This window comes from Ciona robusta, chromosome 4 (assembly GCF_009617815.1).
Source record: "Ciona robusta chromosome 4, ASM961781v2".
Lineage (NCBI taxonomy): Eukaryota > Metazoa > Chordata > Ascidiacea > Phlebobranchia > Cionidae > Ciona > Ciona robusta.
Window position 1 is genome coordinate 3,913,030 of NC_143238.1, and position 21,136 is coordinate 3,934,165.

Genomic DNA, 21,136 nt, shown 5'->3' on the forward strand with positions numbered 1-21,136 from the left:
TCATCAGGGAATGAAGTTGTTAGACACAATATATTGTTTATACTATGCCTGGTAGCAGAAGTAACAGAATGCTTAAATCTATTATTGGAATACTGCGTTATACCATAGTGTGCTAAAGTGATAGTATACTAACTTCAGTATACTATGGCTATACCGAAAGCCAAATGACAACTGACAACTGCCATTTGAGAAATGGCATATATGTCTGCATCGGAGCTTTCCGACTTCCTGGAATCGCATTTCGAGAAAACTGCCGCATTCTTAAATATTAAAACAAGAGTTATAAATAACCAGTAAGCTTATCCGACTACCTTCCGTAGTTTTAAATTCCTTACCAAAGCAAATCACTATAGTGTTACATATATATAAGGTAGCTTGGTCCGAGGCGCTGCTTTTACGGCCAATCGCGAAACTTTTATACACTAACCGCTAGACACAACCCTCTCATATGCACTGCCCGCTAAATACCACAATATTATATATACCACCTGCTAGAAAGAAATATTCAGTCTATCAATACAAGTATACAACGAATCTCTTACAGTAAAACGGCCTTTTGCAAAACGCAGTATAGGCTGCAACGAGAATTGATTTTGCACTCCCAAAGCCACGAGGATGAAAACGCGCAGTGTGCGGCAGGAGACACACATCAGCGACCAGCAGGCCAGGAACAGGGAACATGGGAGCATGTAAACAAAGAGTCGGGGTATAACGAATGCATCTTCTTCGAGAATATATATATAAAAACTTGTAAAACGTCAACTTTATTATGTTTTAATTTTTGAATGAACATTGAACATAGTCTCACTGCAACCTGCTGTACCATTTTCTTTATAAAAAAGTCAGTTGTTCGTGTTGTACATTGGGTTTGAAAAAATGCTGAGTTAGCATATTCTGGTATGTAGCTAGGTTCAATTTACATTTTCATCTTAAAAAGAAGCATTCATTATACCAAGTCCAAAATTTGATGGTACTTTTAGGTCACGGTTGAGCATCTCTATCAATGCACTTTTTTTCGTTGATATGCCCCTTTAAACACTGGGATAGCTAACCACTTTGCCACAGCGAGCCAAATTTGATTATAATGCCTTCTTTTATATTACTGTAGGGAAGTTGGGCACATTTAGTACATAACATTCTATATTTCTCTAAACCCTATTTTAACAATTAATAACGATCGTGGTTTCGGTATAGAGTTGTGAAGACACAACCCTATAGTTTTGGTCACAAAATTTTATTGATTTTATTGATTGTAATCAGTGATTTCTGTGGACTTTGATAGCAACATGAAAAATTTCACCCCGCAACCACCAAATAAAAAATGCTTGGATATATACTAGCACGCTTAAATGTCAATATTGTAAACTTTAATTGTCGTTATCATTTGTGTCTGCTGTACCACGACCGGCTATGTTCTCTATTTCTTTAACTTCTTTCAAAAGTGGCTGTAACATTCGTAATTATAAATCAGAATAGAACAAATTCGCGGAGGTATCAATGTAAAACATTCTTGTTTTATTAAAAGCAAGGATATCTTACCGTAGCTTCCTCATCTTTAACGGTCACTTTACTTAGCACGGAAATAATTGGAGCGTATAAAAAAAATATAATGCCGATTCCCCACATCACCCACTTAAATCCAACTTTAGCCATCACAGCTCCCGCTATTAAAGGCCCTATAAACATATGGGTAATCAATTACAATATACAGATAGTTCCTTTACCGCATTGATAGTTTAACCATCCGTTACCTAATGCGTAAGAAAACGAAAATGATATATCAGCAATTGCACAAACGCTTCCGTATATTGGTTTATGTCTTGTGTCGACCAAAAAAGCCAGCACCGGAAGTAAGCCATCGACAAAACCAATGCCAATGCCAATTAAACAACCAGGTCCTACTACTTCGGGTACCCTGTTTAAAGCATGCGTTTGTTTAGTGATTCGAAAACTAGTTAGAAATTTTGTTTTATACTTAAAGGTTATTCTTGTAACTTACGTGCGTACAAATGGATAAATAACGAGTCCAACTACTTGCAAATAGAACCCAATCAAACAAAGTATCCACCTTGCCACTTTGTGGCCCATCAACGCTATACCGTACGTTGTAATGAGGTACATGCCAGTAATTGGAAGAAACGAAAGCCCTAAAAATTAATTTGTTACCCGTTATTTGTGTCACTATACCAAGCCCAAAATATGAACCGGTGAAAGTAAAAATCAATATGCCTAGCTCTTACCTAAATCCAACTTGGTTGGGCACATAGTTTTAAGCATCCACGTTGGTTGCGCCGTCTCCAGGGCTGTTATGGAAGATGATCCAGCGGTTAACGAAATAGCTACCACAAGAATATAGGGATCTTTAAGCAATGTAAAAATGGATGAACCCATTTCATCCTAAAATAATATAAAAACATCACGTAGATAAAACTACAGTTAAAATAAATTGTGGAGGTAAGTAACGCACTTACTGATGGCCTTCTAAATATTCTAATTTTTCGTGTTGTAATCCGAATAACTATTAATAATAGAGCCATTACGGCTAAGATAATAAACACATATTCCTTTCCAACATATTGGTAAATCAAGCTCCCATACGTCGGTCCAACTGGAAATAAAGATATAGCATATTATTCTACGGTAGGTTATATACATAGAATAATTAAAACACTTAGATACCTAATACACCAAGCGCGAGACCACCAAACGACATGCCAATGGCCCAACCTCGTTCAACTTTTTCTGTGTATGTGTCAGCTACCCAACTTAGACCGGCAGTCGCTGTAGCGGCCGAACCAATACCTTGAATGGCCCTCGCTACCAACAGAAATACGAATGACTTGCCGAAAGCGAACACTGAATAAATTTGCTTGTTTTATATATTGTACTTTTTCAAGAGTATTTAACTTACTTAATGCGGACGTTGCCATTACAATATAACCGGCAAGTAGTGGAACATCGAATCCAATCTTATCGGTAATAGGTCCAACAGCAAAGTTAGCCAATACTTGTACGAGTGGCTTCGCAGATAGTAGAATGCCCATGTAAAATGATTGTTGGCTTGACACTGCTTTACGATGCGGACATTGATGCGACAGTGTCTTCGTGTGATTTGTTACAATTACATGATGCGTTTGAGGTCCTGTTGACATTGTATCCGTTTTGCCGCTCGTGAAGTTAAAGTGCATTTGGGAAAAATACTCTGGTAGAACTGGAACTGAAAACAGGTCGTTTCGCTTTAAATACCATTATGAATGGGAGCTTAGTGTTATAATCGAATTTAATATAGCATAGTATGTGATAAGATGGGTAATGCGTGCAAAAATATTCAGTATTTGATAACGTTTTATTGACAATTAACAACGCTCTTTTATAGTCATGAGAAAACTTTAACTGAATTGTGTAAATTTTTAGAATGAAAACATCTAACCGCAATTAAATGATCACTATGGGAACAAACTTATACAACCGACCATACAACAAATATGTTACGGTCTACAATGAGATGTGACATACTTAAAAACATATATTTCTGATTTGAAAACGTAATCACCTACGTAACAAAACTTACCAACGGCTGTTAGCAAAATGTTGTCGACCATTAAGCTGGCATATACGATTACTATGACTAACTTCTTAGATTCGAGACATGCTTTAAGCTTACCACCGCAACTTAAAGAACCCATATAGTCCAGTTAAAAAAAAACAATACTAAGTTGGTCAACTATTTTATATTTGCAATGTAGTAGGGTGGGGGAAGATGGGACACCTTAAACCTCTATTTTCTCGCCCCGTTTAGTAGTAAACAAAGAACTTTCAAGAAATTATAAAACTAAATGCCCATGACTCCTATTGACCGTTAGTAATTGTTTAAAACACGATCAGAATATTTAGTTATTATGAGCTAAAGGTGTCCCATCTTCCCCCACCGTACTATGTACTATTTTGGTTGTCGTCCATTTCCCTCTCGTAAGAAATCTTGTAATGTAAATGCAGTTACAAAGTTCATTACTGATATCGAATTCTTTCGTTCTTTTAGAAACTATATTTCTGCTTCTGTATGGATTGCAGCCACGTTCGGGCTGGCTTAACTTGTGTCGTTCATCATTCCCCACTTCGTCGTACATCATTCTGATTTCCGGGAATAGCATTTCAGGAAAACAGCTAGAATGCTTAATTATTAAATCACGACTTGTTGGTGTTGTTCCCTAAGATTCCTTTTCATTATAATGCGAGTTCCTGGTGACACAAGTTAGAGACATTGTTTTCTGTAACATAATTTAAAATTGCATGAACCTTAAATAATATAGGAGGGTTGGAGAAGACGAAACACCTTTTATCATTCTATTTTCTCATCACATTTGGTAGTAAACAAAGAAAATCAAATAATTATAAAACCGTATTTCTTCAACTCACGTAGACCGCCGTCAATTGTTTAAAACACGATGAGAATATTTAAATATTCTCTGCCAAAGGTGTCCCGTCTTCCCCCACCTAACTATATTCGTTTTGAATTACGGCGATACAAGGAAGCGCGGTATATTATGTACAACAGTATGTCGGGTAAATTGTCATATTTAAACACATTTTTCAAAAATAAGAAATTCACAAAATTACATCTTAAAGAGGCAATTTGGCGGTAAAACATATTTCCATGGCGGTAAAACATATTTTAACCACGTGCAGCGCTGTCATTTCAAAACATTCCTTGCAGTTGTGTTGTGTGGACTCTTTTAAAGTGTGGCGAATGCTATCGAAGGTATCTGCGCTTTCAGCTGTGATTGCCGTTGTTGCTGTGTTAATCTGCATTTGGAAATTTGATGGTAAGCAAAAATCTGTATTTTTATTAAAGTCGGTGCTGAATGACATATATTCGACTTCACAGTTTTGGCAACACGTGACGACGTGAGGGGCGCAGTTGTGGTTTGTGGGTTAATAGTTGTTAACGTCAACCATGAATTTGTTACAGATTCTGGCAGCGAGGAAAGTACAAGCTACAAGTTAGTCCTTGGAATTTTGTCAGCACGTGACCATTTCAAGGAAAGACAAGTTATAAGGGAAACCTGGATGAAATTAGTGACTCAAAGTTCTTCCCTTAAAAATAAGTAAGTTGTTCTTTTTTGTGTAACTTCATATATTTAAGTATTGTATTTTCACTATTTTGTATTTATTACTAAATTGTTAAACAAAAAATGATTTACGTGATGACAGTCATTGCACCTAAGATGGATAACCCAACAAACGCACACAATATGAACACGCTGGTATGCGTTGAATGTCAAGAAAAAGCCCAACGACTTTATTCAAAATTTCCTGAAAGCGGTAACTTGAAAATTGAACACTGTGTAAAATGTGGCAAGCCAGTTGATAAATACATTGAATATGATACTACTTTGTTGTTGTTGGATCTATTGCTGCTTAATAAGGCAGCATGGCGCCATGTACTGTACAATTCTGACATTGGGTATCTGCATTGGAAGTTAGTGGCTGTATGCTTATTTTGTGACGGTTACATGAAATGGGTAATGTCTGCTAACAAAGCCTCAGCCAAAGTTGTTGAATCAGAAGACCTTGTATTTCTTGCTGCAAAACAAGTAGAACTTTATGTGTTGACATTTATATCATTTCTTGAATTTATTGTGTTTTTAAGTGCAACTGTTCTCAGTCATTACATTTTAACGTTTTGCAGTAGCAAAATAGAAAATGTTTCCCTGACTTCTGTTGTACGTTGCGTGGTGTTGGCTGGAACTGGAAAGTTATTGTTTATTCCAGCAATAATTTGGGCACAATCTGATACTGGGACTTATTTACAGTTGATTGTGCTTTATGTCCTTTTTTGTAGTGCCTTGTCATTAAGCATTGTTACTCATAGAAATTCCATTGTAACTTTTTTGATAATCACATGTGCGTTCTTAGTATCTGAACCTTTGATAAAACCTATTAGTGATTGGTTGCTGTCACAAAAATTCCATTGAATGCATTGTCATTTGAATGTTTTGTAGTTTTCTGCATTAAATTAAAGTCAACAATTTTTGTGTTTTTTTTAGGGTACTGGTAAAGTTTGTTTTGGGAGAAAAAGATTGCGAGATTCCTCCTGCTTACAGAACCGATATCTATAGCTGCCAAAATGAAAAACATTGGGAGTTAGATCTAGGTTAGTTATTGTGAGAATATTGTACCTAAGCATTTATTTTTAAATTGCAACAACTTTTCGTTTTTTAGAGGTACCTTCAAGCAACAGTTTGGCAATAGAGAGTCTTACCCAATGTAATTTTGGAAAATATGAAAAAGTTTTTAAGTTGGTGGCAATAGATTTTGTTGTCAAACATGCAGTTGTATTGACTGGTTTATCGCTTTTTAAGGGAACTGTCAAATGGAGTGACAAGCAAAGTTTAAGAGTTGAATTACGTGATTTAGCAAAGGTAAGTTTAAAACTAAAAAACCTTTGGATCAAACAAGAACTAAATATCAATTTGCAGAATGAGGTGGTTACTTTTTCAGAATTTCAAAAAAGCGATTTTGATTCGAACAGTTGCTTTGTGACCCAGGATGTGGAAAATTATATTCTTCCAAAAGGTTTTTATGGAACTATAGTCGTTTATTGCCCAGACTCAAGTGGGTGCTATGGAATTATTAAATCCAGTGGAATAGATGAGATAATGAACCATCCAGCTGTATCTTATTCTCCTGTTAGTATGAACATTTTCTATGCAGCTGCACTGTTGTGATTGTATGTCTTTTTTACTGTCTATGTTGCATGCTGGCCGTATTGGCTGCCTAGTAATCATAGCCATGGGTATTTAGTTTTATAACTTGAAGCTGTTATCACTATGTGTATGTAAGCTCTGAAGAAAAAAACAAAAATCACCCACAAAGTTACATACTTAATAACTGATTAGCAGCTGCAAAAATAAGCAGGTGACATTCATTTAATTATTAATTTAAAGTCTTAGTTATTTTATAGGTATTTAAGTATGGATATAATGATGAAGATGCTTCGGATATGCTCGGTTTTCCAGTAGAATTGTACGATCATATAATTCCAGCACTTTTTCAATTTTATTTGCAAGGTGATTTAGGTTAAGTTACTTTTTGTTGGTATATCTTGGCAAAGTGATTAGGTCAAGGCTGGTTAACGGCCACTTAACTACAGTTGCTCCAACTCACTGGTCCCAAAACAACTGTCATTTTCCGGCCATGCGAGGATCACCTGCAAACTTACATACTAGGTAACTCTTGAATGGGACATGTAATAAACAAAACACCTGTTTTATAAATTATAACATTTGAGTTGCCCCAGCACACAAGGCTAAATAAGTTATATTAATACATTTTATCTTTCTAGATGGGAATTCAATTAAAGCACTAAAAGCTGAAAAGAAAAAACAGTTTGATGTTTGGGAAGAAAAAAACAGAAAAATTGACATTAAATTAAAAAAGGAAGTTTCACTTCACAAAGATGTTTTGTTGGTTCCCAATGTGAGGACTAAACCAACATTACCATTGACTGATGTTTATCGAAATTTACCATTAAAACTACTAGCATTTTTCAAATGGACCGCTGAGAATATTCACTGTGAATTTATTGGGAAAATAGATGATGACAGCTTTGTAGATATTAACAACATTCTACAGGTAATTACAAATAACACGGTATGTTATCTGCAGTAAGAATGTAATGTATTAAAATATTGTATCTTAATTTTCTAGGTTATAAAACGCAGTGGTGTCAAGGAGAACTCGTGGTTTGGAAGTTTTCGTGCAGATATCCCTGTCGCTAGATGGGGCAAGTGGGCCGAGTTGAGTTACACTGCGAATATCTATCCCGCATTCGCGTACGGTGGTGGTTATGTTATCACCTCTGACATAGCACTGTGGTTGGAAAGAAACGCAAAAATGCTGCACTCCTACCAAGGAGAAGATGTTTCAATGGGAATATGGCTTGCAGCTTTGAAGCCGAAACTATTACCGGTTAACTAAATAGTTACGGAAAAATAGATTGATTACTATTAACGTTTTTTTTTGTATTTTTTAGAACAAAATGTGGTTTGTCAATGCCGACTGCAATCAATATATGCTGGTATCCAGTCAGCTAAACTCTACAGCTATCACATGGATGTGGGGAAACAAAGAGAAGTGTGGCAACCCTTGTCAATGCGATGTTACGTGACCTGTGGCTCTCAGCCACCTCATATGAGAAAGTGTTAACGCAATCATGAATACCGAACGTGGCTTCTGTAATTATGTGGTCCCCAGTAACTAAACCCCCCTGAATGGGATTTGTTATCGTATTAATTAAAAGGTTTCGCGGGGGATGCCCGTTAACCTACGAACAATACACGAAGTATTTGCGGACAAATTAACGTCCAATTATTTCTTTTCTTATCGGTTATATTCTTCCTTAAAATCTTGCTAGCTATTCTAGTATTGGCGTCAGATAACATTTCGACGTGAGAAAATGCGAAGGATAGTAAGATGGTACTTGAAACTGTAACAGATAGGATATTGTTCGAAAGTATGCGTGTGGGTGTACGTTCACAAAAGTTTTTGTGTATCTCAAGTAATTGCTCGCTCAGTTTCGTGCTTTGCTTTTTGCGAAACCTGCAATTATCTCTATATGCGTTTGCAGCGCGCCTTTCAGATGTGCAGTTGCACCGCATTCTTTTAGCTTACGTACACTGTTACTGATGGTCTGCACTTGAAAGAAAATCACGCAACGTCTATCTTGCTTCACCTGAATGCTCAGCCGTGTGTAAACCGCCAAAGATCTGTTGACGACACAATGCGGTCAATTGTTCATAGCGGCCAAGATTTCTGACCATCCCTGTGGTGACGTAATACTGAACCGTTTGTTTTGCGAAAACCTGGTTGTTTTTTTGTGATTTTTTAACAGTCAGCATGCTACCGCTTGTTAAAATCATATGTAGCGCATTTGGACATGTGCATTAGTGCGGTGTACAGCTGTTTTGGGATTTGGTTAGCTTTAGACGCATGCTTGGCAGTTGCAACCCCGTATGCTTTAACGAGCATAATTCGGATACGGGTGTTTAGAACATGCAGATTATGATCACAAACCATTTCGCTGTATATTAAGATGTGGTTGTTATAAACATTATTGGTTGTTGTGTCATTTTGAGGTTTTAAATAGTATACAGTCTATTTATAACACGTTTATACACCATGCGCCTTTTGTATTTGAAATGTTAAACTAATTCCTTGCTTTATATCTGTTTAGAAACGAGTGAGTTACAACAAAATATAGCATTGTTTGTAGGTATTAACCGTGTGGGACTAACTTATAGGCAGAGATATATAATACTGATAAGACGTTTTAAATCTGGCTAACGCAAACTAAGAGCTTGATTGAGGTAATTAAGGCTATCTACGATCAACATAAAAAGTCACTCAAGTTTTGATATGTTGATACCCGGCATCGTGATTGAAAAGGAAGTAATAGATTTTATCAGCCACGATTTCTGCCGCAATACTTAGCTTAGCTGGGTTATGCGGAAGTTTACGCCTGTGATGCTCCGTAAGAACAGGCACTTGCTTACACTTGTGCTAAAGATAACAACACCTGCCGGCAGGGTATTATTAAATCGAGTAGATAACTTTGAGTATTCGGGGGACAATGTTTAGTGTTTATCCTGTTCCTCTTAGATTAGCAGAAAGATCATCGTTTGCAGATAACAAGTCGTGCCTGCGAAAGTCACATAATAGAGCACCATGTAAACCACACAAGTTGTTTAAGTTTGATTATACCTAAACCAACCCATGTTTTGACAAACCGATGACAGGCAGCTGCGCAGGTGGAAAGGTGGAGATAAATCATTGCAAACAAAGAAACATTTGTAAAACTGTCTTTAAGTAATGACCTTCTGCAGAAACTTTTTTCATTCCTTCTATTTTTTTCCAAACAAAACCACTCGCGTTTAAAACCTCTGCTGTGCTGTTCGAGCGGTTCCAAATTTTCAATATTGGTATCAATGTATAATAACAGAAAATGGTATTTGTTAGGTGGATATACCTGAACTATTGCCTGGAATTTTGCTAAGTACAGAGCGGTTATGGCGCAAAAAAGGAAATAGCTATTTAAAGTCAGATCACCGTTAATTGTAACAAACGCGAAGTGCGTCAGTGTTACTGTAGTTGTTGTAAATGCGTACCTGCAATCTAAACATAGTGGTTTGTCATTGTGTTCCGGATTTATTATGCTTTGAGTGGCACACGCGTAGAACGAATTAAAATTCATTGTTTAGTGCTGTCCGCAGGTGCCGCAGGAGCAATTTTGTGGGCTTCGTACGTATAGACTGCGTTTACGCGTTCTACGTCAGACGTCTGCAAATTATATGATTAGAAAGCTATGTTAGATTTTAAGGTACAGAGTATATGTTTGTTGTGAGTCTAGATATTAAAGTTATTTTGTATTTTATTTACGTCACGTATACCCGATATCGAATTTTAAAAAAATAAAGTCTAACTGTAAGAGTTAACTGAGAAATTGCTGATGTAACTGAGCCGCAAATACAAGCTAACACTGCGTACGTGCGTAGACGTCGTAGCGGATTATAGCGTTAATCTAGACGTCAGCGCAATTTGATTTAGTTCAAACGCAGTTCTAACGGAAGTGAGGATTTATATATAGATAGATAATGCGTGGCTTCGTATTTACCGCGGATAACTTAGTGCCTGTGGGATTCGGGTTTATAAATGAATAGGAGCAATGTGATTCGAACTTTCGATTTGGCGCGTAAGGAGGCGGAACATTATTCAATTACAGAAGCTATATCTTGTGAAGATGACGAGCTGTATTTAGACGCACGTTCTCTAGAGACCGTACATAACGACCTATATTTGACGCAAACTTGGTTACCGGGCAACCTTGACATTGGGGAGTAACAAAAAATTGACCCAGCTCTATATTGGTCGAAGGGCCAGCAGTTTAATAAAATTTATTATTATAGACATCTAGAAAAAGATAAAACAGTAAAATTTTCACATGCAATTCGGCGAGTCGATGTTTTCTTTGCTTTTTCGAAGCAAGCACCTGGAACTAAAACAAATATAGAAAAGTTTGCACCGTTTCAAAACAACGTCATTATATAATTCAAAATTCCTGAAAAATGGGTTTACCCCGACAAGCTTTTTACGTTTCAAATGGAAACGACGTCATGACGTCATTTCAACCACCCGGAAACTTGAAACTGCACGTTTTTTTCTTAAACGCAAACATTATATTTCGGCACCTTGTTTTCACTGCGAAAAATAAAATATTCCAAAGTTCATTGGTATGCGACAAGAGAGAAGCCCAGTGGATACGCATCAGTTGTGGCCATAACCCGTGCAACCACCGATGCCGCAACAGTAATGTTATAAAATTCCTGTATAGATCGCCCTCTAATATGATTGTCATAAAGTGCGGAAGAGAACTAAAGAAAATCGATACGTACTTCCTAAAACCGTCGCTTTGAGTCTATCAACACTAAACCGCCTGTTTATGCTTTTAAAGATTTTTCTGCTATACTCGTACATTCCGTAGCGTAAAGAAAAGGAAAAACACTGTGAAACATAAGTGCTGTTGTAAGTGGGCTATTCGTTGACGTTTGCACAGCCGGTAGTTTGTATATGATGCCCAAACGCAGTCATGCTGATGGGAGGCCCTGTCATAACAAAATCACTATTCGTTCGCCAACATAACTGCGTCTATACCACACACATATCTATATTTAAACTTATGTCCGTGCCAAACCTTCTGCTTATTTTTGTTTCGTACAGATGATACAAAGTGGCGTTTTCTGTTAAAGAATACAAGTATAGACTGTTTCATATTTTGCACTTTTATTTCGAATTTCATACGCTTACACTTGTTTATTAAATTTAACATCAATCTCTGTTTTCAACAGTATTCCTAAAATTGGTAAATAAGAGAGTGACCATAAAGGAACTGCAAAACAACAATTTCGGAATTACGGCATAATAAACCACAGAATAAGAGCATTGTATTTCTATAAGGTAAGCGGTTTTAGTTTCATATGCAATATAAAAACTGCATGTATAGTAGGTTGGGGCAAGATGAGACATGTAATACTATTATTTCCTTTCAATTTAGTAGAAAAAATACAAAAATATATAAACGTATATTCTCGTGACTGTAAAAATGCGTTGTAAATCGAAAAAAAAACAACGAAGAAATATGCTACATAAATGCCAACGGTATCCCATCTTACCCCATACTATTATACCCGTATACAAAGTCGCATCGTTGCCGCCGAGGTTCCCAATTTGTAAGTTTGCATACCCTCCTACTTGTAACACATTCTTAGTGCGTTATGCTGAACTGTAGGGTATATATAGGTTATATGTCCATAAGCACCCTGCTTAGCGAATTTGATTGATGAGCTCTAAGGTACGTGAAAGTGTATTTGCGAAAGATAAAATGTTAAGGACATTTAATATTGACTTAAGGACAACGTAGGACCATTGGGAAAGTACTTTTTCTGATTAGCCGGAATTAATCATTACACCTCATGTAATTAGATACCGAACTTTTTAATCGATTGAGTTCCGTTAGGAAACAATGTTCTGTATTTATAGCGAATCTAACCCGTATTGTTTGGACAGCTTCGTTTGTTTGATTGTGTGTTATTATAAGTTTTGTGTTTGGTTTACTAAAGATGTAGTTAGCAGATATATTTCGAACACTTTATTAGCGCATGTTAGGAACCGACAAGGTCAAGAACACTCGTATAACTCACCGTAGTGATTTCCCTATAGAGATAACAGATAATCGCCAAAGGTGGCTCACGTAAAATCCTTGACTGAATTGCTAATAAGACTAACACGTTAAATAGAGACAGAATTAGTTTGCGCGCCTTTAAGCTATCTAAAGGAATCTTTAAAAATGAGAAATGATGATTACTTAATACCGCATACATTATTCACGCTGGAGGTATATACTGGATGGAGAAGATAAGAATGCACTACCTAAATAAATATTCATGTTGGTGTGTACGTAGTCTGCATTTAGCCAGGTTTAGATGTTGTTTTTGTGCAGAATCTGTTTTTCCCGATATATATCTTACATAAACGCTGTTATAAATCGAGACTTAGGCATTTTTAAAAAAAAACGACGACTGTCTGAGATTGTCGGAATATACTTTGTCCATAGTATAAAATAATACAGCAGAAAGGAAGCGATTATTGTGGGTGGAAGTGCGCAATCGTTAGGTACGTTTTAGTAAATATCGTTTCGTTAAAGCCCTTTCGTGTCCGTCCATTTTTCTTGATCTTCCCCCGGTAATCGTAGAGACAAATAAAAGTTATGTCATGGTCTGGCGTGAGTATTGGTGCAAACAAACAAGGTCAATACACCGAAGGTCGAACGATACGCGATGGGGACACACAGGAGCGCTCATAAGCTGTGCACGATTTATTCTTCTTTATTTTCGATACTAAATTATACATACATTGACATGGCACGGGATTTTACCTTATACTTACTTGCGGACGGTATATGTAGCCTATAGCCCGCATGGCATATATACGTGAGGTATAACTCGCTTCTACCAATGGATTGACAGCACACTAGCTCATACTTCGCATTTAGAACTAGCATAGTTTCGTAACTACGCAGTGAAGAATTTAAAGTGGAGACACTAAATATAAACGTGAATAATATAATGTGGTGAATAGTAAGTGCTTCTATATTGAAATGGAGTAATAAACATCTGAAACCGTGTGAAAACCAATCAACACTTGGCAGTTCCCACTGTGGGTGGTTAGTCGTAAAATAAAACACTGCATTCTTAACATTTAATTGTTCCGGTTATGTATGTCACCTGTATTATACACAAGCAGTGTATGAGGTATTTATATGGACAGCGCGCATATATTATAATTTACCTATAATCAAGTCATCGCTACTTACAGACGTTTTTAGTGCAGTTTTAATTAGTGGGCGGATAACTAATGTAATAGAAGATGTCATTTTAATTATGCAGTTTCAATATGGTAGTGAGTCAGTTGGAACAAAGTATTTTACCGATTAAGAAGTTTGTGTAATTTTAACAAATGATTTATGTCATTAAGTAAACTGCTGTGTTCAATAAATAATAGAATATTTTTTTGTTCAACAAATAATAGAAAAAGCGCACCGTCATTTTGACCAAGGGCAAAGGTCCGATTCTTTATGTTTAAATTCAATGTCATCGTACGTTAGGTGGAGTTACCAGTGAATTTACCCCAGTAGATTTGTGTACTGATTATGATACTTACTTGGGGTTATTGCACTTAATTTTAATTTCTCTTTGGGTAAAGGTTGGGCAGAAGTGATAGTTAATGATTAATGTTAAAGTTGAAAACAACAACCTGGAATTTCAACACAATTGACGTCATTCAGAGGCCTTTCTGCGCGTAATAGTGTAATATGCGGGTGTGTGAGTAAGTATAAGGGTACTTAAATCGTTCATACCTTGGAAAGTAGAGGTTTCTGTAACTCAGATATAAACCACAACAATAGGTGATTTGCTACTTGATTCTGTCTGTTCAAATTTAGTAACTTTTTTTTAAAAAAACGTATAATCGAGGTATTTTCAGGTACTGATCGTCTTTAAATTTTTAGCCAAATAATAGATCTCACAATATTCGCTTACTCAGCAAGAAAGTAGAGAAAAATCTTCTTATTTACGACGCAGTGCAAACATACAACTCCGATGTGTACACATTCTTATTTACCTGTCATAAATCATTTGGCAGCTACAGTAGTTATAACTCTTATTCGCAAACAGCATAGGTGTTCATTTGATCAATTTTTCATATTAAATTTTATGGGAATACTTGTGGCTTGCATATACAGATGTCCGGGTTATGCGTATACACATAGTGTCGCAATACAATATTATAGTAGGGTGGGGGAGACGGGACACCTTTAGCACTTAATATCAAAATATCTTGATCATGTTCAAAACAATTAACAACGGTTTATGAAAGTCGCGGATATGGTTTTATAATTCTTTAATTTTTTTCGTTTACTATACCAAGTGGGACGAGAAATAGAATGAAAGGGCGGCCCATCTTTCCCTACATTACTATATATCAAAACTAGTTGGATTTTTTGTAATTGTTGATTGATATTCTGTGGTTGCAATGTTCGTTAGCAGCAGAAGCAAGGTGTGTGCAGTTTGTTTTGCATCTTCGTTATAGTAAATCAAAGCGGACATGGGTTTGGCACAAAATTATATATTGTATATAAACCGAACTTAATTCAGAAATAGCACAAATAATTCCCCAGAAGATTGTAGTTCTGATAACGTGATGATCGAGATTACAGGCCGCCTAAAGCGTGTGTCAGCATAAGGTCAAAGAGGCGCGTGTTAAAACCAATATCCGATGAGAAGGTGAATCTTGACCGCAATAAGCACGGTGTATATACATGGAAGACGTCGCATGTCAAAGTTACGTAGGTGACATCCGTTCTCGGATTAACCTATAGATTAACGGTGGCTCATCTCTGATGCTCAGTTCCGCTAATCACGTTCAGTGTTGCATGGGTGTTAGATTGGGAGAGTTCATGAACCGTTGTAAGAAACGTAAGAAAAAGGCGGACTACTGAAGTGTGCAGCTTTTGCGTCCTTGGTCAATGTTGTAAAGGTCAGCGCGATTTTAACTGGAATTTAGGAACCAACAGTTAGCATTGAACGTTTAATGATCAGTGGCACAGTTTTATTAAAACTGTTTTTTTCTTCGCCCAGTTTTGTTGGTATTCTGTGGCTTAACATTTGTGTCGAAGCAAAAGTTTGGGTGATGTGACAGCAAATAAATTGCCATAAAAATGTGCATAAACGTAAATAATAAATGAGTCTGACGATATCTCTGCTTCATAATCTGTTAATTACAGAAGTTGTTATATTTAAATTTGCGTAAACGTAAGTTTCTTAGATAATCTTTTGTGGTTAACTACTGCGCGCCGTTTAATTTTACCACTAATTGCGATTTAAAGTTTTAAGTTTTTTCGTCGTCGCGGTTAGGAGGTCGTGTGTTGTGAATGTCGAATAAGCCGAACATAACCGCAATCATTCCGCCGAACCATGTTGCGGAATTAAGCCGGAATTCGTGCTTCTTTGAAATCTCCCAGTGACTTGTATATACTCTGAATGTGGTAGCACAAGTTTAGATTACATGTCTTCTAAATTAAGTCGTTCGTTTACGAAAGGCTAAGGTATATCTATATGATTGATAAAAAGGAGAAACCACGTTAAAAGAAAGGTGTTGCGAAAATAGGTCAGAACATAATCAGTTACACCTTTTCCATGTATGATAAGCACCAACAATGTTTGTGGTTCTGTAAGCTAGGTTTAGAAAATTACGCTAAAAAATAGTTTTTACGGACAATTTCGACTTTTCATTTGCAGCTATGCTGTTTAATGCATTGGTGTAGCGATAATAGAGTTTAGTAGTTCTGGCATAGCGAGAATGTATGCATCGTCTTTAATCATGTCATTTCATACTATATTTAACGTAATACTGATAACATTAAAACATTTATATATAACTGCCTTTACGGCGTTTAAACATGAACGTTGTTTCCGTTTTTAAATTGGAAAGTTTTAATCCAGAGTGAAGTTATAAATCCGATAAAAAGTAGCGCAGAAATCTATTCGAATTATCCATCAGCATTAAAATAACATTATCCGATATTATGCGGTGTCTACCATAAATAGATACTGTCGAAACTTTCAGGGATTGTGGAAAACTTAATGACACTTTCGTGTTATAAATAGAACGCTACGTAGCGTAAATAGGACGCTACTAGTACTAAGAAACGTTATTAAAAGTATATCTGTATAACGGACGGGAAAAATTGACAAAAACCGTTGGAATTTTTAAATTGTTTGTAATAGTTCAATATTTGTTTGTGTTCGTTAATTGGTAACGGGTGTTTTAGTAATTTTATTTTCTGTATAATCGCAAAGAGTAACATTAAACAGAACAAGATGTATCATTCAATCATTTTGAAACCATACACCAGGAAGAGGATATGTAACGAAAAGGAAGTCGTTCAGAATCGGTACAGTTATATGCGGCTGCTTTTTACTGCACACGCACGAGTAGTGAAGCTAACAGTATAGATTGCATGTAACCAGCGTGGTTCGTAGCAAACTTGCGAGGTTTTTGATTATGAGAAATGGGAGAATGTTTAAATGAATGTATATTGGTATATCTATGCTTTATCAGTGCAGTTGTAGCTCATGCCAGTACAGCTTATAATTGTAAAGTTGTGTTTATAGTCACAACAACGGAATGTAGTCCGCTATGGATACACAGGATTAAGCGGAAAATTACGTAAAGTATTACGTCAGCAGATTTGTTGGTTAATGACGAATAAGATTACACCACAAACAATTTCAATGTTTGCTCCATAATAAGCTTGATGTGTATACTGTATACAGCTCAAACATATGCGCGCATACATATGCATATTCCGGCTTATAAGATTTACATGAGTTATATGTACATATATAAAGTACAATAGATGGACGGTAGGACGGAGCATGTATAACTTCAGATACGTTAACTTTGTCTGTCGAACAATAACAGAAAAAACATGTAAAATGAAACGTTTACACCTAAATGTGACCGTTTCTTGTTATTTCATTTACCTTTTATTAATGACGAGTGTGCATGCGACTGTGGAAATGTAGCCTACATAAAGGTTAACAACAAACTGTAACATGTGAATTCAAGTGCCGCAGTCACGTATGTGACGTCACGTTTATAGCCTAGAACTCAATACCCCGCAGGCTTTTTATATTTGTATTTGATCGAACGTCCGAGCGTATTTACGTGTAAGAAAATCAGGCAAGGTCAAGAAACTACAACTTTAGAGAGTGCGTTTAATAATTTTAAAATTTGGGTCCGGTGCAAATGTGTTATATGTTGTGTATGGAGCAGTTTACAGTGGTTCATAGTGGAATTTCGTTATATCCCTGCCCAGCTCCTGTTAACTATGATACTTTAACTTTTACGGTTTTATAGTAGGGCATGATGGCTGATTATAGCACAGATAGTGATGTAGTGATGTTGGATGAAAGTAATCTGAACATTCAATTTATCGACAGCGACGACTCGGACTCGGATTGTCTTGACAGTGACGCAAGTTGCGATCCGAACAATAACGAAGGAACAGAAAACTACACCAGTAAACGAAACAACGAAGTTTTACTTTGCAAAGCCAGCAGCTCAAATTATGAACAAGGCACGTTTTCTCATAACGAAGACGTGATCATATCGCGGCCAAAAAGCATGGACAACAATACCGCTGTCTCATTTTCCGAACTTTCTAGAAGAACAACTACTTCGTCGAGAGACGAGTCGCTTGTGACTTTAAGCGACAAAGCCGAAGGTGAATTTTCAAAGCAACAACGAGCAGGACACGAGTCAACTTATGCGTCAACCGATGACGAAGCGGATGAGGAACCACTAGTCGGCCGCAGGAAATTAAGATTTCTCCGCCAGAGGTCAAACGAGAGCTGCCTGAATTCGAACAGCAACAACAACATTAAGTACAGCGGTGGTAAATCATCGGATGATAATAAAGGAGGGGAGTTTAAAATGGGGAACGGGCAACTAAACCGACGAAGGGTGAAACGAACACGGTCCGGCACTTCACCTTATATGGGGCTGAAGGATGGAGAAGTGAGACGCAATCCATGGCGGAACCATAGCGTTCAGTTAACATCTATACGAGCCCGCTCTAGTGGGGATAATAATAAGAAACGAAACTGGGCAGCAAAAAAATATGTTTACAATCAACGTTTAATACAGAAGAATGGTACAACAAACGTGCACATTAAAACAAAGGTAATTGCCTCCAAACCATAAGGTTTTATGCTTCTAAACTTTGTTTTGACGCTTTGTTAAATAATTTACAGGGGATGGGAAGACTGAACGTATTTTCTCGGTTTTCCAGTGATATCTTTACAACATTATTAGACTCAAGCTGGTCTTGGATCCTATTCATAACTATGACCGTCTATGTTGGGCATTGGATTATTTTTGGGATCCTGTATTGGGTATTTGCCGTCGCGAACAATGATTATGAGAAGATATTTGGGCCAACAGTAACTGTACACGAAGCAAGTTCACATCCCACGTTTTCCAACGCAACAGCTACCACAGCGACCTCTACAGGCAGCGAAACACCATGTGTTTTCGAAGTGTATGACCTTCTCTCCGCGTTTCTATTTTCAATGGAATCAGAAACAACTATAGGTTTGTATATTAAGCCTAAGAGGTTCATTACAAAATAACTGTCAGCTGCCAATTGATATTTGTAGGTTACGGTCTTCGGGGAATGACAACCACTTGCCCAATTGCGGTTGCTTGTCTTACAATCCAATGCATCGTTTCCGCAATATTTGATACGTGGGTGATCGGAATGTGCTACGCAAGGTTGGCCAGTCCTTCCGCAAGATCGAGGACAACACTGTTTTCTCAAAATGCTGTGGTTTGTAAACGAGACGGTAAAAGGTCAGTGTATTTTTTTCGTTTGTATTAAGTCACCATAAACGTTATAAAATACTAAACAAACATTGTTGCAGGTGTCTTTTGGTAAGGGTTGCCAATTTGCGGAAAAGCTTGCTACTCAATGTTTCCGTTAGAGCAAAACTAATCAACTTGACAGGTATGTGGTAGTAGGTTTAACCAAAACCTAAAATAAAGTCGCCTACATTCTTTATCAGATCTTTTTATGTATAGGTGTTGGAGCAAATGAGAAACATTCCGGTTATCAACTAATGTTGGAACAGCGAGACTTGGCGTTTCAAAATAACGCTACCACACTCCTGACAGCGCCAGTTGAATACTGCCATATTATAGAAAAAGACAGCCCGCTTTTTGGTAAATGTCTTCTAATTTATAACAAGTATAGCTTACTTCAACTTACAAAACGTTATACGCATCGGTTATTATTAACCCCTAATAAACATTGTTACGCGTGGACGATAGCATATTTTACCTGAACTATCTGCATATAAGTAAGGTTCCACATTTTAAACGTTTATCTTAAACTAAAGGTATACCGTCGGACATGTACCATCGTTCCAAGCAGAATCGATTCGAGATCGTGTTCATCTTAACTGGAACATTAGAATCGACAGGAATGACAATGCACGCCCAAACCTCTTACCTCAGTTCAGAGATAGATTACGGGCACAGGTGTGTGTATAACCCAAAGTGTGACCAGCATAATTTTTTTACTTACATCGCTATAAAAATGTGTGATAACACGGTACAAATCTTTGGAAAAATATTAACCATTAAATCAAGGTCCCAAAGTAATAAGTCGTAGTGTTGAAAATGTAAATAAAAAAAATCTTTTTTGCTTGCAGATTCGCGCCTATTTTGTCGAAAAATTATGCGAAGTCTCAATATGAAGTGAATTTCAAACGCTTTCATGATACAGTCCCCGAACCCATTTCACTGCGTAATTATGACGTCACGAACGATTCGACGCTAAACGGCCGCTCTGTTGTGACGTCATTAATCGAAGAGACAGAAGAAGACATAATATCAGTCAGTGACGAAGTTTTTTCAGCTGTCTAGTTGCCGCGGATGGTTTTCAGGCCGTTTTCTTTTTACGATACAATATCCTATTCGTGCCTTTTCCGCTTTGCTAATATTTTTAGCCGTTCACGAGTTCCAGGTGTTTCCAATCGCAGTGTTACTTGTAATTCAATGATGTTTATATTTATGCATAAGTGCTTTGGTTGTGGTAATGAGTTTAACTTGTAATTCGTTTCAATCTTGTTTATAAGTCTATAATCGAGCAACCTATTCTGTCACAGCGGTCCCATGAAATTCAATTGGTTCATGATACTCTTTGTTCTTATAGCCAATATTCATATTAGTAATTTAAACTATGCATTTGGCTTAGTGGCGCTCGCTCCTTAATAATTATTTTATCTCGCAAAGGCTTCATATACATATATTATAACGCGCGTTGTTTAATTTATCACTTACACTGTTGCGCAATATTTTCGGTTAATACATTCATTGATTTAATTAACGCATCACAGCGTACATGAATGAACTTCTCTATTAACACGTCACATCCGTTTAAGATGGAGAGTGTTCAATG

At 36.8% G+C, this 21,136-nt stretch overlaps 3 protein-coding genes across 5 annotated transcripts; 2 read left to right on the forward strand and 1 right to left on the reverse strand.

The window, feature by feature from the left end:
- Positions 1 to 1,248: 1,248 nt before the first annotated feature.
- On the reverse strand, positions 1,249 to 4,068 carry LOC149736785 (synaptic vesicular amine transporter-like). Its single transcript, XM_089877044.1, has 9 exons — positions 3,572 to 4,068; positions 2,912 to 3,217; positions 2,680 to 2,856; positions 2,472 to 2,608; positions 2,241 to 2,397; positions 2,000 to 2,147; positions 1,752 to 1,915; positions 1,540 to 1,676; positions 1,249 to 1,445 (listed from the first exon to the last, which is right to left on the reverse strand). The coding sequence occupies exons 1-9, from the start codon at positions 3,684 to 3,686 to the stop codon at positions 1,368 to 1,370; spliced, it is 1,419 nt and encodes a 472-aa protein (XP_089733170.1). The 5' UTR covers positions 3,687 to 4,068; the 3' UTR covers positions 1,249 to 1,367.
- A 594-nt stretch (positions 4,069 to 4,662) lies between these two features.
- LOC149736786 (UDP-GalNAc:beta-1,3-N-acetylgalactosaminyltransferase 2-like) lies at positions 4,663 to 8,359 on the forward strand. Its single transcript, XM_089877042.1, has 9 exons — positions 4,663 to 4,823; positions 4,970 to 5,105; positions 6,048 to 6,154; positions 6,223 to 6,422; positions 6,480 to 6,689; positions 6,965 to 7,070; positions 7,346 to 7,635; positions 7,711 to 7,971; positions 8,036 to 8,359. Exons 1-9 carry the CDS (start codon positions 4,748 to 4,750, stop codon positions 8,168 to 8,170), a joined length of 1,521 nt encoding a protein of 506 aa, XP_089733168.1. The 5' UTR covers positions 4,663 to 4,747; the 3' UTR covers positions 8,171 to 8,359.
- A 234-nt stretch (positions 8,360 to 8,593) lies between these two features.
- Positions 8,594 to 21,064, forward strand: LOC149736787 (ATP-sensitive inward rectifier potassium channel 1-like). Of its 3 annotated transcripts, XM_089877036.1 has the most exons (9): positions 8,594 to 10,378; positions 11,904 to 12,012; positions 18,117 to 18,858; positions 18,930 to 19,269; positions 19,335 to 19,527; positions 19,599 to 19,681; positions 19,756 to 19,896; positions 20,073 to 20,214; positions 20,388 to 21,064. In XM_089877036.1, exons 3-9 carry the CDS (start codon positions 18,301 to 18,303, stop codon positions 20,599 to 20,601), a joined length of 1,671 nt encoding a protein of 556 aa, XP_089733162.1. In that variant the 5' UTR covers positions 8,594 to 10,378; positions 11,904 to 12,012; positions 18,117 to 18,300; the 3' UTR covers positions 20,602 to 21,064. The 3 variants fall into 3 exon arrangements, with proteins under 3 accessions (XP_089733162.1, XP_089733161.1, XP_089733160.1); XM_089877035.1 differs by lacking the exon at positions 8,594 to 10,378 and having other exon boundaries at positions 10,464 to 12,012; XM_089877034.1 differs by lacking the exons at positions 8,594 to 10,378; positions 11,904 to 12,012 and having other exon boundaries at positions 16,536 to 18,858.
- Positions 21,065 to 21,136: the final 72 nt, after the last annotated feature.

Coding starts and splice junctions, on each gene's coding strand:
- LOC149736786 (XM_089877042.1), top strand. CDS start 4,748: ATGCTATCGAAGGTATCTGCGCTTTCAGCTGTGATTGCCGTTGTTGCT. Junction 6,690..6,964: donor CAGCTGTATCTTATTCTCCT/GTTAGTATGAAC, acceptor GTTATTTTATAG/GTATTTAAGTATGGATATAA. Junction 7,972..8,035: donor TGAAGCCGAAACTATTACCG/GTTAACTAAATA, acceptor TGTATTTTTTAG/AACAAAATGTGGTTTGTCAA.
- LOC149736785 (XM_089877044.1), bottom strand. CDS start 3,686: ATGGGTTCTTTAAGTTGCGGTGGTAAGCTTAAAGCATGTCTCGAATCT. Junction 3,218..3,571: donor CATTTTGCTAACAGCCGTTG/GTAAGTTTTGTT, acceptor ACCTGTTTTCAG/TTCCAGTTCTACCAGAGTAT. Junction 2,857..2,911: donor AATGGCAACGTCCGCATTAA/GTAAGTTAAATA, acceptor AAATTTATTCAG/TGTTCGCTTTCGGCAAGTCA.
- LOC149736787 (XM_089877034.1), top strand. CDS start 18,040: ATGATGGCTGATTATAGCACAGATAGTGATGTAGTGATGTTGGATGAA. Junction 18,859..18,929: donor ACGTGCACATTAAAACAAAG/GTAATTGCCTCC, acceptor AATAATTTACAG/GGGATGGGAAGACTGAACGT. Junction 19,897..20,072: donor AAAAGACAGCCCGCTTTTTG/GTAAATGTCTTC, acceptor CTTAAACTAAAG/GTATACCGTCGGACATGTAC.